This window comes from Phodopus roborovskii, unplaced genomic scaffold, assembly GCF_943737965.1.
Source record: "Phodopus roborovskii unplaced genomic scaffold, PHOROB, whole genome shotgun sequence".
NCBI lineage: Eukaryota > Metazoa > Chordata > Mammalia > Rodentia > Cricetidae > Phodopus > Phodopus roborovskii.
In genome coordinates this window covers 36,246,113-36,264,257 of record NW_026126517.1, presented here as the reverse complement: position 1 = coordinate 36,264,257, position 18,145 = coordinate 36,246,113, and the positions used below count along the sequence as shown (strand labels likewise).

Below are 18,145 nucleotides of genomic sequence, written 5' to 3'. Positions count from 1 at the left end.
GTGAAATGGCCCTGTCTGTAGAACAATTGTCATGCAAAAATGAGGATTTTAATTTAATCCCTAGAGAGGAGATGGAGAGCACTTGAGGCAGACACTTGATCTCTGATGCAGGAGAAAGAGAGACAGAGACAGATTCTACAATCCCACCCAACTACATCCTCAGCCCTAAGAGTTCACTGTTAGTCTAATTGTTACAAAAACAACACAGAAATCTACAGTTGAGCTCGGTGTGGTGGGCATGCCTGGAATCACAGCAGTCATGAGGCTGAGGCAGGAGAACAATGAGTTGGAGGTCAGCCTAGGTTACATAAGGGGAGGATGGGGAGGGAGACTGGGAAAAACTTGGTAACTTGACTCTAAATGGCCCTCCATTATATTTGATCTAGAAGACTAGGTGCACGAGAACAGAATTTTTTTTGAAAAGAAAGTGTGGAGCTTCACCCAACCAAATGTCAGAACAAATTACAAAGGTATTTATTGGCTTGCAAAAGGTTAATAGAGCAATGAGGTGTAGGGAGTCCAGCAAGTCATCTTTGGATATAAGAAAACTAAGCTGTCTAATAAATGGGACAAAGCCTGTCTCACATCACTCACAAAAAACAGTTCAGGCACAGTAAACATCTAATATCTCTAATTTTTGACTTTGTTTGAGACACAGCCTTAAACTCAAGGTATTCCGGAGTGCTGGATTATAGGCACACATCAGCATGCCTGGCTAAACACCTACAAATCTAACTCTATAAAGGTCAAGGATAATACAGAAACATTTTTTTGTTGTTTGTTTGTTTGTTTGTTTGTTTTTGTTTTTCTAGACAGGGTTTCTCTGTAGTTTTGAGCCTGTCCTGGAACAAGCTGGCCTTGAACTCACTGAGATCTGCCTGCCTCTGCCTCCCAAGTGCTGGGATTAAAGGGCAAGCCTTTTAATCCCACCACTGCCGGCCTTGATTTCTTTAATATTCAATTAACCCCTCCAAATCATTGAGACAGTAAATAACCTAACAGAAAAAAAAGGAACAAAGCCACTGTAGTTCTATAATCCCTAACTAGGCTGAAATTGTTGGTGTTCCAAGGAATCCTTCCAATACTGTGGAAGGTGATGACTCCTAAAAGTTGTCATCTGACTTGTGCATGCATGCTGTGGAAGCTACATGTACACATAACACACACACACACACACACACACACACACACACACACACACGATACATAACACTTTAAAAATAAGTAAATTGGATGTGAATCTACAATTATGCAGAAATTGAATCTACAAATATTTTTAAAAATAAAAAGTTACTTTTAAGAATTAGCGTTGGGCTGAAGAGATGGCTTAGCAGTTAGGGGTTGCAGAGCTTGGTTCCCAGCACCCATGTCAGTCAGTTTCCTCACTCACACTTCTAACACCTGTAATGCCAGCTAAAAGGGGATCCAAAGTCTCTAGCCTTGGAAAGCAACTATACACAAGTGTGCATTCTCCTACACAGTCACATAAACACTAGGGAGGCAGAGGCAAGTGGATCTCTGTGTTCAAAGCCAGCCTGGTCTACAGTGAGTTCCAGGACCGCCAGGAGTGTATAAAGAGACACTGTTTCAAAATACATACATACATAATGCATACACATGCATACATATATACATACATACATACATAAACAAAATTTGATCTGGTATCCTGGTTGTTTTTTTTTTTGTTTTGTTTTGTTTTGTTTTTGTTTTGTTTTACTTTATACAAGCTAGAGAGCTGCATTACCTGAGAGAGGGAATTACAATTGGGAAAATGCCTCCTTAAGACTGAGCAATGGAGTCAGCTGGTGGTCACATGCCTTTAATCCCAGCACTTGGGAGGCAGAGGAAGGTATATCTCTGTGAGTTTGAGGCCAGCCTATTCTACAGAGCTAGTTTCAGGTCAGCTAGAGCTGACACACAGAGAAACCCAGTCTAGGAAAAAAAAAAAAAAAATACTGAGCAATGGGGCAAGCCTTTGGGGCATTTTCTTTATTAGTGATTGTGGCAGGAGGGCCCAGGCCCTTACAGGTAGGGCTACCCCTGGGCAGGTGGTCCTGGGGCCTATAAAAAAGCAGGCTGAGCAGGCCATGAGGAGCCAGCAAGCAGTGTTCCTGTCATAGTTTCTGTTTCAGCTCCTGCCTCCAGGTTCCTGCCTTGACCTCCCTCAGCAATGGAGTGTGACCTGAGAGCTGGAGCAAACCCTTTTCTCTCCACAATTGGGTTTGGTCACAGCAATAGAAACCCTGACTATGACATCTGAGGATGTAGCTCAATTGTAGAGTGTTTGTCCAGCTTGAGCAATGTCTTGGGTTTCTCCTTAGCACTGCAAAACTTAAAGCAGAACGAACTTCACACCTTAAAAAGGAACACAGAGGAAGCACTAAGAGCTAGCTGGTGCTGAATCATCAGATTCTCCAAGCTGGAGGCACTTCAAAGAAGACAGCTCTGGGTGAGCACATACTCTGTACAAGCTGCATAGACTGCATAGCCTGGGGATCTCTGACGAGGCCACAGATGAATGTCTTATGGATAGAATGGGGAGCTCAGAAGTGAAACTTGTAGAGTAGGACCTCAGACCCAGATCTTTCTGAAAACGTGGACTATTTATATTGTATCACATTAACTACCTACCTAGAAATGACATAAAAGACCTAAAGAAAAAAGCAACATAAAACACCCCTTTTAATGTTATCCATATCAAAGAACTTCAGGTCAAGAAAAAAAAAATGTTCAGAGCTGAGGAGATAGTTCAGCAGGTAAGCCTCTGCAAGAGCAGCCAGAGTGCTTAACTGCCAAGCTATTATCTGCAGGCCTTGAAAAACTAGGAGCCAAGTCTGCCTGCCTAGTACCAACTATTCTCAGAGTCGCCACATAATCAAAGAGGGGACCCTTTGAGCAGAAAGAGCCCACCTGCTAAATGATGAAAGACTTGCAGAATTAGAGTCATATTCCTTTTGTCTCTAATAAGATGGGTCTAGATGACATAACCATCAGGGGCTACTTCCATGGCCCAAAGGGACAGAACCAGATATTGGATGTCTCTTAGAGAGTAAAACACTCTCCTTGCTTGGCCAGGGATCTAAGTGCAACTTCCAATTTATATGAAATTCAGGAATCTGAGGAATATATATATATATATATATATATATGTATATATGTGTGTGCGTGTATGTATATATATATACATATATATTCAAATTTTAATTTATGTGCATGGGTATTTTGTTGCATGTATATTTATCTGCACTCCTTGCTAGTTCTGATGCTTGTAGAAGCCAGAGGAGGGCATAAAATCTTAAGTAACTGAAGTTAACAGATAGTTGTGAACCACCACTTGGGTGCTGGGAACAAGCCCCAGTCCTTTAGAAGAACAGTCAGTGCTCTTAACTGCTGAGCCCACTCTTCAACTCCAACATTTTAACCACCACCAACTGGGAGTTAGGCACTGTGACTCATGCTAGCAATCTCAATATTTCAGAGGCCAAGAGAAGAGGAACCCATGAAATCCATTCAGGGCAGTCTGTGCTACAGTGACTCTCTCTGTTACACACACACACACACACACACACACACACAGAGAGAGAGAGAGAGAGAGAGAGAGAGAGAGAGAGAGAGAGAAATGAAAAAAATTGAAGTTAACACAGTTTTCAATTTGTTTGGTAACAAAAGAAGCCTTATGATTCTGAGTGCCACTGACTTACCATAAAATTAAATTTCTGAGTAGCCCTTCAAGGTTCAAAAGTTATTTTTGGAACCTGGGACATAGTTAGTGGGGAAATGAATGCTGAGTGTGTGCGAGTCCCTTCCTTAGATTCTCCACCACCACCAAGGAACAACAAAAAGGCTCCAGTGGTGATAATGATGTAAATAATGTCTTGTGTGGCCTGAGTGATTATTGGCAAGCTTTGAGTCATCTGGTTAATTTGAACACAAGCTGAAAAGAGAAAAGAGCAGTTTTATGAGCAGAGACAGATGCCCAGACAAACCAAGACTGCCATTGACCCTCAGAGAAGAAAATGTAAGCTGATGCAATAACATAAGGATCTGACACCTATTTAATAAAACTTTGCTATGCTATGTCAGCACAGGAAGAAGGAAAACAATTCAGGTGAGAATTAAACAAATTATTTAAGTGTTTTTTATTTCCACTTAAAAAAAAGTTCTGAGCTAGTCTTAGTGATGTGAGCCTGTAATCCCAGCTACTCAGAAGGCAGAAGGATGTATCCTCAAGGTTCTTTTGTGCACCAGGAATACATCCTGGTTCCACTCTGAGGTCCCTTAGACTGCTCAGTCCTTCTAGCTGAGACCCATGTTCAGGGGGATTGAAAGTTTAGGACAACCAGTAGAGTTTTGTAAAGGGCTGGGAAGATGGAGGTAGGGTCCAAGCCTGTAGTCCCAGCACTTCTGAGGTGAAGGATCAAGAGTTCAAGATCAGGCTGGTGAGGTAGCACAGAGGACAGAGATGCTCACCTGGCAAGCTTGACACCTAAGCTCAATCCTTAGCATTTATGGTGGAAAGAAGAGAACAATTCCCCAGAAGTTCTCCTTTGCCAGGTATGGTGGTGCGTGCCTTTACTCTGGGCACCCAGGAGGTAGAGGTGGGTGGACTCTGTGAGCCAGTTAGGGCTATACAATGAGACCCTGACCCCAAAACAAAAACAAAGTTGTCTTTGACGTCTATACCCGTGCCATGGCACTCATGAGGCAGAGACTAATAAATAAAAATAAAAAAGAGCCCAAGGCAATTTTCAGCTACAGATCAAATATGAGACTAGCCTGGGTGAACACGAGAACCTTCTGGGGGAAAAAAATCAATAATAATACATTTTTAAAAATTGAAAGAGTAGGGAATATACCTTAGAAGGCAGGTTGGAAGGTAGGTAAGTAGGTAGATGTAATTTTAAACATCATTGAGGAAATATTAATTTAGGACAAGGATTTAAAGCAGTGGTTCTCAACCTTTCTAATGCTGTGTGAGACCCAATCATGAAATTATTGGTCACCCCACCATAAAATTATTTCGCTGCTACTTCATAACTGCAATATTGCTACTGTTATGAATTATAATGTAAATATCTGACATGTGATCCCACAAAAAAAAAAAACTGGCTAGTGATGCATGGGTTGAAAATAGCTGACTTAAAGATTGATTCAGTTAGTTAAACTAACTCTAAATTCTAATCAAGCATTTCTTAACTAACAAAAGTAAGCAGATGTAGGAAAAGGGGGAAGGGAAACAGTTTGTCACCTTGAAGCCTATATGGTTAAGAGTAATGCATGTTCTCATCAGGCAGGTGCACCTTGAGGGAAACCGAGTTCTTAGTCACATAGGAAGTGTCGTGGTTGAATGCCTGTGCACATTCAAAGAGGCCAGAGGAGGATGCCCTGCTCTATCACTCTCTGTCCCTTGAAACAGGGTCTCTCACTGAACCTGGAGCTACACTGGCAGGCAGCAAGCCCCAATGATGTCTCTATCTTCTCCTTGGTTGTTGTTGTTATTATTATTATTATTTGTTTTTTTTGAGACAGGTTTTCTCTATGTAGCTTTGGAGCCTGTCCTGGAACATGCTTTATAGACCAGGCTGGCCTCAAACTCACAGAGATCTGCCTGTCTCTGCCTCCCAAGTGCTGGGATTAAAGGCGTGCGTTACCACTGCCTGGCTTTCTTTTCCTTCTTTAGTGCTAGAGTTACAGGTACAAGTGGCCATACCCATCTGGAGACTAGGCCCTCATGCTTAAACAACAGTGTGGCTATCTACTGAGCCATCTCCCAACTTCAGGAAAATCATTCTTAGGGCTATCTGCCTAATCCCCTTACTCTCCTCTATTAGTAAACAGGTAGGAGAATTAGTCATAGCTTACAGGTTAGAGAGAATGGTGATGAGACTGACGCCCTACAGCCCCTGTGAAGAGGCCAAGCTTATAACTGCATCAAACATAGATGTAGAATTAAAGGAAGGTCGGGCAGTGGTGGCACACACTTTAATCCCAGCACTCAGGAAGCAGTGAGTAGTTGGTAGATCTCTGTGAATTTGAGTCCAGTCCAGCCTAGCCAAGGACAGTCTCCAAAGCTACAGAAAAATCCTGTCTCAAAAAGCAAAACAAAACAAATTTAAGGGAAACTTGTCATCCCTTCTCAGAGAAAGACAAACACATTATTTTCCAGTCTCCAGACTCAGATTCTAGACATGGAAGTGGAACACTACACTCTTCTTGGCTTGATGGGTTTCCAAGGCATGTCTCAGCAAAGTGCAAAATATGAAAATAAATGAGACATCTTCAGAAATGGAAGAGGAAACATGTTAGCAGAACACTGACTGTGTGGAGGGGCTTTTTAGAGAGTTCAAGTCATATCTCTCCTGAGAAGGAAATGATTTGTCCCAAGTCACAGCAAAATGGGAAGAGCATTTGAATGAATCTCTGACTCTCAGTGAAGGTCTTCCTGCCAGTCTTATAAATAGGGAGCATGTCTCTCAACAGCCAAAGCAACAGCTTAGCCAGCTTAAGGGCTGGGTGGAGTCACCTTGACAGGCACTAGCAGATCATGGAGGAGCTAGCTAGCTTCCTGGAGGCTAGCAAGCATAAGCCATCTTGAATGCTGTAGTCCTCACTTCTCAGAGGGTCACCAGAGCACCCCCAGTGAATGAATTAGCATACAGGGATTTCCAGTTCCAAATAAAACTTTGAGACCCACCTGAGCTCAGAAAACTAAAAGCAACAGGAAGATCTGGATGGGGCCAGGCTGACCTCTCCAGGCTACTTAGAAAATCTTTGCCCTCCGAGAAGTTAAGAAAAACTTCTACTTGGCTCCAGCAGAGACCTCCTGAATGCTTGGCAGACACCAGTCAGCTTTGCCCTCTGGACCTGCTCATTTGCCCTAAGATACCCACTAAGGACACCTTAATGACTGCCAAACTATAATCTCTAAGAGTGTGCCCACTGTGCTGGACTCCAAGAGGCTGTCTGAGAAGAGTACAGAGCAGTCTACAGGCTGGGAGAACTTTCTACCCATCTCTTCAGGCAATCCTTTGTCTTTACTGCATCAGGAGTGGAGTTCAGAGCTAACAAGTGAGGGGTGGACATCTAGCTTGCCAGGTCTCTACAAGGAGAGGCACCTTTGCACAATCACGTATGTTGAGGGAGGAGGCAAGCACAGAGACAAACGCAGCTAGCAGCTAGCTGAACACCCCACCTCCTCAAGCCCTTAGAGGGCTGAACCGCTAAACTCACACCCCTGTGTTTCCAGGGTTAATGTATACATGAGATCACATTTGCCCTACCTAAATGCATCCTGGCTAGCAGGGATGTCCAGCTGTGTAAGTTTGGGACTGGGTGAGGGTAGGAATTTAGTTTCACCCATGAGCTGCCCAAATAATCTCATCCACAGGACCTCAAGATTTCAAGAGTTAAATTCCCCACTCTCCAGGACTGGTCCTGAATTCATTATGTGGTTCAGGATGACTCTGAATCTCAGCTCATCTCACATAAGAGTTTCCCAGAGGCTAGCAAGAATAAACCATCTTGGAGACTGTGCAGGGATTGTAGGTGTGCATCACCGACCCCTGATCCTGGTGCTGAGGATCGAACCCAGAGCCATGTGCATGCTAGGTAAATATTACACTCCTAGCTCCCATTCTTGATGCCACCTCGTGTCTTCCCTCCCCCCTTACTCTCCTCTAGCTGAAGAACTTTCCTTTCCTCTCAGGTCGACTTTGGACCAGCTCTCCAGGCTTGGAGGAGACCGGCCCCAGCCCGCCCGGGCCTGGCGAACGGGGTGCGGCCGAGTCGTGCTGGGACAGCTCCACGCTGCCTCCGGGGCAGCCGTATACACTCTTAGAGTAGATCCCGCAGGGAGAGGAGAGAAACTGATTTTGCAGGGGCCCGCAGGGAAGAGCCAGCTGGTGGATGGAGGCAATCGGGGTTGGGGGGTCGTTATGGTAAGAAATGAATGAAAACACAAATGAATGGACCGCGAAGGTGGCCGACAGAAGGTGAGCACAGGAACGTGCCTTCCGCTCGCCCGAAGCCACCAAGACCGATCCTCGGACACATCGCATGCGACGCGCACACCTCACAGCAAGGAGGCGACACAGGGTCCCAGGAAAGCTTGACCTGAACCAGAATTCCCGCGGCCGTGAAAGTGCGTGATCTGCAGGCGGAAGACGCCCAGGCGCTATGCTCCCAGAGCCGCCCTGCCCTCGCCGCAGCCTCCAGAATTCGGAGCCCAGGGACGCCGCCCTTACCTGCCCGCCTCGACAGGCTCGCTATGGCTCAGGGCGGTCATCGCAGCGCGTTCTCCTGAAACCCAGGACCGTGCGCCAGACACAGTACCCTCTGGGCCCCGCCTACCCAGGGGAAAGCCCACCCCCGCCCGCCCATTGGCTGCTTGCTCAGAATGAGCTCAGATCATTGGTGGAGCCTTCCCCGCTCTCAAATCGCCTTCGTGGGGCCCAGCAGCAGACAGGTCTTCGTTGGGTCTGGTAAATTATGTGGTCCGAGAAGCCAGGCTTGCAATTATCATAGGTCCGCACACTGGGTAATGGTAATCAGCTAACTCAGGAGCCTTTGTTTTATTCTCAAGTAGTTGTCCTAACCCTTTTGTTGATTAACCTTAACTCTTAAGTGCTTTAATTTCTCAGGCCTCAGTATCCCCACTGTACTGTTTTTTTTTGGCTCTTAGGAGTGACAAGAAGCAAAGTAAGATCCTAATCTGTTCCATTTGCATCTTATTCCAGAGATGGCCATGGAATAAGGTGTTATGGAACCTGAGGGCCTCAGGTGTCAAGTAGGGATTCCTTCCATAGAACCCCAAAGGGGCACCTACCACAGGGGACAGCCAACCAGCACAAAGGTCACAAGCTGGACTTGTCTCTGGCCATTCCCATCTTTGTCCTAACAGAATAGTGTGCTTTCTAACACAGCCCAGGTGAGGCAAGAAATCTATATGGATAATCAACACACACACACACACACACACACACACACACATATATAGTATTCAGCTGCAGCTTTTCCTATGCCCTGCAGGTCATCTGGTAGAGGTATAGCACACAAGGCCAGGCACAAGGCTGTTGTTATTTTCACCTGCTCAGAGGGCAGGACTCAACCACTCCCCCCAGCAGAAGAGAACAGGACACAGGTGCTTCAGCTGCTGTTTATTGACATTCAGGTGGGCGCTATAGCAACAGGCCTAGAGTCACTGCAGAACAGAAGGTGGAGTGTGTGTCTGCAGTGGCAGCTGAGTGGAGTGCACAAGGATGAGAGGGGAGGCCAAAGCTGTTGGGGAAGCAAATCAGGCCCAGGGTCAAGGGTTATCTACACAGGAACCTGGGCCCAATGCCCTAAGCCCCTACTCTTGCTGTCATCTCTTGACTCCAGGCCAGGGCTGGGAGTTCTCTGGGCAACTTTCTACAGGAGCAAAACACACAGACATGTTGCTGCCCTTTTGTGATAAAGGCAGAGGGTTTCCAATTCTGCATTCCTCCCTCATCCCCAGCTAGACAGCTGGGCTCTAGTCCGTGCTTCAAAGGCATTAATTTTCCTCGGTGTCCCAGCCCAACAGCGCCACAGTATGGCCCAGAGTGAGCACTACAAGCGTTGCTGGCCTAATGAATGGGATGGGGGAGGGGATGGGACAGGGGCTAGAAGAGGTTCCATAAGGCCATCAAGGCACTGGCACGACACGCATGGTGTTGGTGAAGCCGGAGCCAGGGCGCCACCCAGTCAGCACAATGACCACATCTCCCTTCTTGAAGAAGCCTCGGGCCTTGCCTGAAAGAGCAGAAAGGTTGGTGAATAGAGGTACACACTTGGGGCTGCCTCAATTAGTGCCAAAGAACCATCACAATCCTCCCACAAGGTGGCACTTCCCTCCTAAGCCAAAGAGGCAAGCCAAGCAGGTGCAAATGCCCCAAAGAGCTACCTACAATCCCATTGTCATGACAGGTTGCCAAACCAATTCTTCTTTCTACCACAAGGTGGTGCAAGCCTCCTAGCCTTAACAATAGTTGAACTGAAGACTGTAGGGACATTGGAGATGATTCAGAGCCAGCTGCCTCCTCTACCCCCAAATGCCTTCCAAACTTATAGAGGAATAAAGGCCACAGCAGCAGTACATAATCTGTGTGCCCCACCCATAGCACAGGAGCCCGAGCCAATCTTAAGAGAGGGAATTACTTTTGCCTTGGGCCCCAAACTGGGAGGGTGAGGACAAAAACGGTCAGCCTAACACTTCAGAGAACTATCACGTTTCAAGAGAAGCCATTGCTCTGTCCCCCATCTTCTTGCTTCCAGCTACATACCAACATTCATGGCCAAATTCACACGAAGGTCTACATCCTCAGCCCAGGCATCCTGTACCGCATCCTTACACAGCACAGGGAAGATGCCACGGTACAGGTGGGCCTGGCGAGCAGTCTGGGGATTGCGAGTCACAGCAATGATGGGAGCTCGTGGACGATACCTGGCCACCTGGTGGGCACTCCTGCAAAGAGTAAACAGGATAGACTTGTCACAAGACCCAGGAAGCACCTTCAGCAGTAGCTCACCCTCTAATGCAACTAAGGCACAGACCTTACCCCACTGAAAGGTCACTCTGTTCCAAGGACTGGCCAGCCCCTACATCCTGTCCTCTATAAACAGTGCTGATTTCATTATGGGCAATCCCACAGGACCCATGGCTAGAATCCCTCCCATACTGTGAACCCTTCCATGTAGCAGGGAGACAGCTTTGTCCAATCTCACCAGCACCCACAGCTGTCAGCAACATTTACAAACCAAGCAGCACACACCTAGCTCCTGGTACCTGCAAACAGCAGCAGGAATGTGACAAGACCCTGGGAGCCAATAATTAATTTTCTTTTTTTTGATAGGGTTTCTCTGTATTGTTTGAGCCTGTCCTGGAACTTACTCTGTAGACCGGGCTGGCCTCTAACTCAGAGATTCACCTGCCTCTGCCTCCAAGTGCAGTCTAAAGGCTTGTGCCACCAACACCCAGAGGGAGCCAACAATATTAAGACTACAGTATTATGCTGGTCCTGTGGCAGTCACAGAAGCCTAACTCTAGAGCCAAAATACACTTGGAGCTTAAAAAAAAATTACAAGCCTTTAGAAATCAGAGCAGTGACCAGGCATTACATAACAATGCCTGGTCCATTCAGATCCTTTGGAAACATAGTGACCATTTCTTAAAACACCTGTGACAAGTGATAGTGTCTACTTCTAGAAGGTATCTCAAGCTTGCTGAATTAACTGAACAAGCTCTAAAGACACCAGCTCACAAGTAGTATCTGGGAAACCAGAAAAACCACAGCAGAGACTGTCCTTCTTCATGCTTGTCTGCATCCAAAGCCTTGAAGCCGGTAGCTGTTGTAATCAGGAACTCCACAATGTTAACCACAGAAGTCTAGAGCTGAAGTGCAGGGGCTGAGGCATATGCTTAGCATAGATCTATCTTAGACCTCCTTAGCCCAGGCTCAAACATATGAGCGTAGCACTGGGATTACAGGCATGGGATATCACACCTGGATATTTTTACTTACTGTGTAGTGTCTGTGGTACACACAGGAGCATGCCTGTCTGCCATGTTCACAGGCCACAAGCTAATACTGGGTACCTTCCTCTTAACCCTCTACCTTATCTTTCTTCACTTTATGTCAAGGGTATTTTCCCCATATGTGCACCTATTCACAACATACATGCACTGCCTGTGGGGGTTAGAAGAATAGGGCACTGGACTCCTCTATCTAGAACTAGTTAGACAGCTGTGAGCTGCCATGTAGGTGCTGGTCCTATGGAAGAGCAGCCAGTGTCCTAAGAGGCCAAGTCACCTCTCCTCATATTAATTTTTTGTGGCAGGATCCCTTACAGAGCTTTGACTGTCTGCATATTCTTACCATAGGTGCTAGATTCCAATTCAAACCCTCACATTTATGCAATAACTACTTCACCCACTGAGACTGTATCTCCAACCCCTCCAAGCAGAATTTTATTTTTATTTTGTTTTTTGAGACAGCTTTTCTCTGTGCAGCTCTGGAAAACTGTCCTGGAACTCTTCTCTGTGGATCAGGATGGCCTCAAACTCATGGATATCTGCCTCCCAAGTGCTGGGAGTAAAGGCATGCCATCAGTGTCCGGCTCAAGTAGAATTTTAAAGTGCTTATCACTATCAGCATATCTGCCAACATGCATGTGAGATCAGTAGTCCTTCATGGGTTTTGCAGATGAGGCTTGTGGAGCAATTTTACCAGCTGAGCCATCTCACCAACCCTCCAATATATTTTTGAAGACCACAGGCTAACTAAACTAGGCAAAACTCGTATTTCCTTCCCATTGTGAGGCAGGCTGAACTTTATTGGAGCTAAACAAAATACCTGTGACTGATCCTTGGAGTCCTTTGGTGGCAGCCAAACTTGGCCCAGAGCCATGCTTGGGATCCCCTAAGGAGGGTGGCCAATTGAGGAGGGCACCCCCAGGGAGCCACTGCCGCCTCCTACCTGCCAGATTTGGTGAGCACGATAATGGCCCCACTGCAACACTTGAAAGAGGCCTCCACGGCACCTACGGCGGCAGCTTCTGTGGGGTCGTTGGTAATAGGCGCCAGACGGCGGAGTTCCTCGAATAACTGCAAATGGTAGATGGCGGCCTCTGCCTCACGGGCAATCTGGGGGAGCAACATCCGTCCAAAGGGACGAAGGGAAGGGGGACAGCGCTTTGTCAGAGCTTTGTCACAAATGGAGAGGGAGGATGAGTCACAGACAACTGGGAAGATGTCCCCGGGCAAAAAAGGGCCACGAGGAAATGAGCAAAATCAAAAATTCCACAGAAACCATCCTCACCGGTGCCTGTGACTTCCACTATGCCCATGAGGGAGTACTTTGGATCTGCCCTATCATGACTTCTTTGGCTGTGAAGGAGAATGAAGGAGAGTAGCTGTGCTTGAGCTCAGGCTCAAGGTTGGTCTAGGTTCCTTTACTGAAGTGGCTGGAGTGAGAAGAGATCATCCTATAGCGACACCTGCCCTCAGGGCCCTACCTGCCAGACTCCGTCAGAACTATCAAAGCTGCCGCTAAACACTTAAAAGAAGCCTCCACGCTGCCCATGGCCATGGCCTCCATGAGGTCTGTGGAGTGACTGGAGGCTCGCACAAGTTCTTCAAACAGCAGACGATGGAACATGGCTGCCTCAGCCTCCCGAGCTATCTGTAAGGGTTAGGGTAGGAGGGATAAGAGGGATGAAGGCAAAAATCAGGAGAGACAACACATGGAAAGACAGAGGGGTATTAAATCAGAGTGGAAGGTACAGTTAAGTCTGTCCCCTGGGCAGATACAGAGGCAGGGTGGTCAAAGTTCACGTGTTCTTACTTTCATTCCAATGCAAGAAAAGTTCTTTTCTTTTCTGGAAAATACTTTATTTACCCACTTGGGATTTTACCCACCAATTTCTTTTTTTTTTAGTCATCCCAGGCCATTTGAGTGGCCCTTAATGACCATGAACTGGCCCCTGCTGGCCTCATTCTTTGCCTCAGCCTTCCAAGTACTGGGAAAATGGGCATGCATCACCAATATCTGGCTATAAATTTGTTGTCTTTTTTTCTTGATTGAAGCTAAGAAAGGTTAGGTGCCAAGGCCCATCACTTCCATCTGACCACACTGCCTCATGACACAGCTTACAGGAAGGAAGAGGCCTGTTCCCTCTTCACATGGCTGTCTAACTACAACACGGCTTCCAGCACATTGCCTAGTGTTTACAGTGGAAACATTGAGGCAGCTCTGGAAAGCTGGGGTCAGGGGTCAAAAGAGCCAAAGTTGCACAGTGCACCAGAGAACTGGTGAAAACTGCCTCCTTTGAGAGCAGCATACTGAACAGCCATGGGAAGAGACCAAGGCCTGTGAAAGCATTTGAGAATACCAAAACACTGACTAAAACAATAATTTAAACCATTACAAGATAGCAAGTGTGTTACATTAGACACCTGTTCAGGTAAGACCAGGCATCAGAAAGGAAATGTTAAGTTTCAGAGAATTAATATGCAATAATCACCAGCATCTTAGTATGGGAAGGATGAGAAGGAACCAGCAAACCATCTCACTGATTTGATAGTGTAAGCAGATTCACAAGCATAAAAGTATTCCTTTGGTTAATGATGGAATGCATGCAACAAAAAGGACCAACAACCATAGCTAGGGTGCCTAGCTCTGAATTCCAGGTCATGAACTGTATCAGTTAGACACAGGAGGAGACAGCAGAGAGGTAAGGGGAAAAGATATCTGATCTGTTAGAGGGAAAGGCTTCTACCCACTGCAGGGGCAGCCAGTTTAACTCAGACTCTGTGACTCATCTTCTGAGCAGCGCCAGGCAGTCCCAGCCTCGAGGTTCTAAGGTGTTTGTTCATAGGAAAAGACAAGGGCATGGAGACCGTGCACACCTGCTGGTACAGCAAGCGGACGTGGCGGGCCCTACAGAAAGCAAACCTGGGCTCAAATCCACAATTATCACCTCATGTGATTCTCATTCATAGACTGAGGCCAACGTGTTCAGAGGCTTATCTAAAGTTTAATGACGGCAGTAAATGTTTAATGCAAAGGCTATAATTAATCTCATCAAACCTATCTTAGGGCAAGGTCTTGAAGTCATATAACTTGCCCTCAGCTACACACACATCTACATACATCTATGTGGTTACATGCTTCAGAATACCTGGTCAAAGCTGTCCTTATCCTGACCCTGACCATTCTGTAGACAGATGACAGACACAACTAAGCAGGTAACTAGGTAAGGGCTATGTGGTGTAAAAGCAGGAAAGGCACTGATTGTGAAAGTGATTGAAGGCACATGGTTTTCTGGGAGAAAAAACAACTACCCGGCATGGGCAGCCATATGAGCCCACGATACCAATCAGAACAGGGACTGCATCACAAAGAGGTAATGAACCAAGGTATGCAACAGAGCTTGTCTTTCAGTTTTAATATGGGCAGATAATAAAGCCACGGAAAAGGTGACACAGTCAACAGTACAATTCACCTTGAATTTTTGCAAACTCAATAATCAGACACAGAGTGAAGGGAAGAAAGGCATGATAGCTAATCCAGAGGGGGGCTGTTTTTTCTTTTTTCAATTGGCTTAAGTTTAGGCACTGGTATCACAAAAAGGACAAGGGTCCTTTGCTGGCTGAAAAAGTAATAGTAAAGTTCAAGAAGTTAATTCACAGTATTTTTTCATCAGGCAAAAGAAAGAGCTCAGGGCAGAACACAGGGCTCAGGAACTGGTTCTCTATGAGTCAGCAGCAGCAGATGCTGCTGGAAGACTACTGTTCTTAGTCTCAAACTTAGCTATCCTCCTGACCTGCCCCGTCCTCTGAATATTGGACATTCAGGCATGACTCAGCATATCTGACCAAAGTTGAAACATATTCCCAGAGAAAGATCTCTACAGTTCCTCTATATTCCGGTTCCAGGGCCTGCTGAGTTCCCTCCACACCGAGCTCTATTTGCAGCCCTGCTTTGGATGTGGCACAACAAGGGAGGCAGTCCTAGGACACAGGCACCATGCAAGGCCAGCTCAAACCAGCTTAGTGTGTGTACAGCTTGCAGTGGAGACGCATGAAACCAAACTGGAAGCCAAACCAGGAGACCAGCTGGGAACGAACTCTTGGCTATTTTAGAATAGATCAGAGGCACCAGGCCTTCTGGACTGTCCAGAAGGAGCTCCAAGGCTTCCTTTGACTGCATCCTACGATTTAAATCTTTTGCCATATGTGGCCTTTGTAATGGAAGTGGCATCCTCCAGGGATGGAGAAAGAGGGGTGGGGTAGAGGCAGTGAAAACAGAAGAATCAAACAGCACTCTTCCACACAAAGGGAAGGGATTATGAGAGGATGCAGAAGCCTCTGGGGCAGAGCTTGCTTCTACCCTAGGCTTGGAAGAACTTACCAGGTGCTGCATGCGGACAGCTTCCAGAGGGTAGTCCCCTTTGGCTGTTTCTCCTGACAGCATGATGCAGTCAGCTCCATCTAGGACTGCATTGGCCACATCACTGCCCTCAGCACGGGTGGGGCGAGGTTTCTTGATCATGCTCTCCAGCATCTAAGGGGGGGGGGGGACAAATGAGCATTCAGTGATGCCAGGAGCCATGTACAATAATAAGGAGTTTCGAAGATGACTCCCTGGATAGTGTGTAGGAGCAAAGGACAGCGATCTATAGGTATACATGTCTATAAACAGGGACCGTGGGACAACAAACACCCAAGGGTCTCTTAAGCATAAGCATAGAGCACAGAAGGAAAAAGCACATGCCTGAGTGGCACAGATGACAGGCTTCCCAGCTCGGTTGCATCGTCCAATCATCATCTTCTGAGCTAAGAAGACCTTCTCTGCAGGAATCTCAATGCCCAGGTCACCACGAGCCACCATGATCCCATCACTAGCCTCCAAAATCTCATCAAACCTGACGCAGAAGAGAAAGATGATATACAACAGGAAACACAGAACAAAACAATGCATCTAAGCAACCCTGAGTAGGCTAACAATCTTGCTTGCTGGGCTTGTTCAATACCCCTATGACTACTTCATTAAGCAGAATGGTGAGGGGAATGAGATTTAGTCAAGTGGGCTGACTTCTCTTTTGTCTGGCTCTTACAGAAGTATCATACTTGTCTAATTTGCACTTCCAACAAAGAATGAGGTCACCAGGTGCTGTTTCCAAGACCCATGGCTTCACTTAGCCAAAGATTCTGAGTGCTGACCTTTGAGGTGCCACACCCCTAGTTCTTACAGGCCTGAAGGAACACCAAGGTCCAACAGCCCCTACAGCTTATCAAGATAGAACAGATGTCAAACCAGTCACCCTACTTTGCCTCATACTTATGAACACCAGCTTAACCATATGCTTTCTTTCCTATGGGAAGCTGAACAGACCACTCTGCCAGAATCATTGCTTTCTAAGTAAAGAAAGCTACAAGCTTCAGCATGGACACCAGGCTCTTTGTTCCTGGGTGGGTCCCAAAATGAAAGGCGCTATGATGCTTTGACTCAGAGAATCTGCAAAAGGCTTGGCAGGATGTATTTGCTGGAAAGGGATCCAGGACTCACCTGCGGACACCTTCATGGTTCTCAATTTTGCTGATGATCTTGATGTTCTTGCCCTTCTCTCCCAGGATCTTCCTAACCTCATGCACATCAGCTGCCTTGCGGATGAAAGATGCAAACACCATGTCGACATCCTGCTCCACTCCAAACTTCAGGTCCTGGATGTCCTTCTCTGACACAGCAGGGAGATCCACAGCAGCTCCAGGGAGGTTCACCCCCTTCTTGCTGCCCAAGGAGCCACCATTCTCTACCTCTGTCAGCAGGAAATCAGCACCTGTGTAACAGGGAGGTAAAGGTGATGTGGGTCCGGCTCATCTTGCCGGAGGCCAGCAGCAGGGTCCCTTGCCCCTTCCCTGAGGTTAGTGTATCCATCATATGCTGTGTCACATTGAGGACACCAGTGCCACAAGCAAGCAAGATCCCAAGACTTCAGGCAAGTCAATTTGATATTGTGCCTGTTTTCTCATGTATAAACAATACCCATGCACAGGGTAATTACCCCAGCCCTTGAGGCAGATGCAAAAAAAAAAAAACACCCCAGTTCAAGACCAAGGTGGTCAAGTCTTCTAAAGTGAGACCTTGTCTCAAAATAAATAGCCAGGCTAGTAAATCAGGAGTTCAATCTGGCCTCAGTTATACAGTAAAATCCAGTGCAGGCTAGGAAACCCTCTCTTAAAAGCACTGGCTGCTCTTCCAGAGGTCCTGAGTTTAATTGCCAGCAACCACATGGTGGCTCACAACCACCCGTAATGAGATTTAGTGCCCTCTTCTGTCATGCAGGTGTGCACTCACGCACAACATCCTTGAACACAATAAATCTTAAAAAAAAAAAAAAAAAAGTTCAAAGCCACATAGGAGTACTCTACATGCCCAAGTATGCTAAAGGCACACCCCACCCACCTTGCCATTGGTGGAGTTTTTGTTTTGTTTTTTTAATTTCTGATCCTCTGGAGATGGAACCCAGGCCCTCTTACATGCTAGGTGAGCGCTACACCAAAGGAGTTAAATATAACAGAATCAACTTGAGAGCCCTGGAGATGGGAACTGGTCATGGACTG

At 46.5% G+C, this 18,145-nt stretch overlaps 2 protein-coding genes across 10 annotated transcripts in view; both read right to left on the bottom strand.

The window, feature by feature from the left end:
* The window catches only part of Gramd2a (GRAM domain containing 2A), a 35,878-nt gene extending 27,516 nt beyond the window's left edge, over positions 1-8,362 (bottom strand). For all 5 annotated transcript variants that reach the window (XR_007835306.1, XM_051197645.1, XM_051197647.1 and 2 more), the window contains exon 1: positions 8,247-8,362. Coding sequence is in view for 4 of the 5 variants with exons in the window: in XM_051197645.1 (XP_051053602.1) it covers positions 8,247-8,287 (41 nt within the window). In the remaining variant the exon portion in view is untranslated. The remainder of the gene's footprint in view (positions 1-8,246) is intronic.
* Positions 8,363-9,143: 781 nt separating this feature from the next.
* LOC127231838 (protein mono-ADP-ribosyltransferase PARP6) overlaps positions 9,144-18,145 on the bottom strand; it is a 57,495-nt gene continuing 48,493 nt past the window's right edge. For 4 of the 5 annotated variants that reach the window (XM_051197640.1, XM_051197641.1, XM_051197642.1 and 1 more), the window contains 6 exons: positions 17,091-17,361; positions 16,296-16,446; positions 15,933-16,085; positions 13,036-13,202; positions 10,305-10,486; positions 9,144-9,774 (listed from right to left, as the gene is read on the bottom strand). In XM_051197640.1, the coding sequence (XP_051053597.1) occupies positions 9,668-9,774; positions 10,305-10,486; positions 13,036-13,202; positions 15,933-16,085; positions 16,296-16,446; positions 17,091-17,361 (1,031 nt within the window). In that variant the 3' untranslated portion in view covers positions 9,144-9,667. Of the gene's footprint in view, positions 9,775-10,304; positions 10,487-12,497; positions 12,665-13,035; positions 13,203-15,932; positions 16,086-16,295; positions 16,447-17,090; positions 17,362-18,145 lie in introns of all 5 variants that reach the window. The other variant, XM_051197639.1, reaches the window with a different exon arrangement.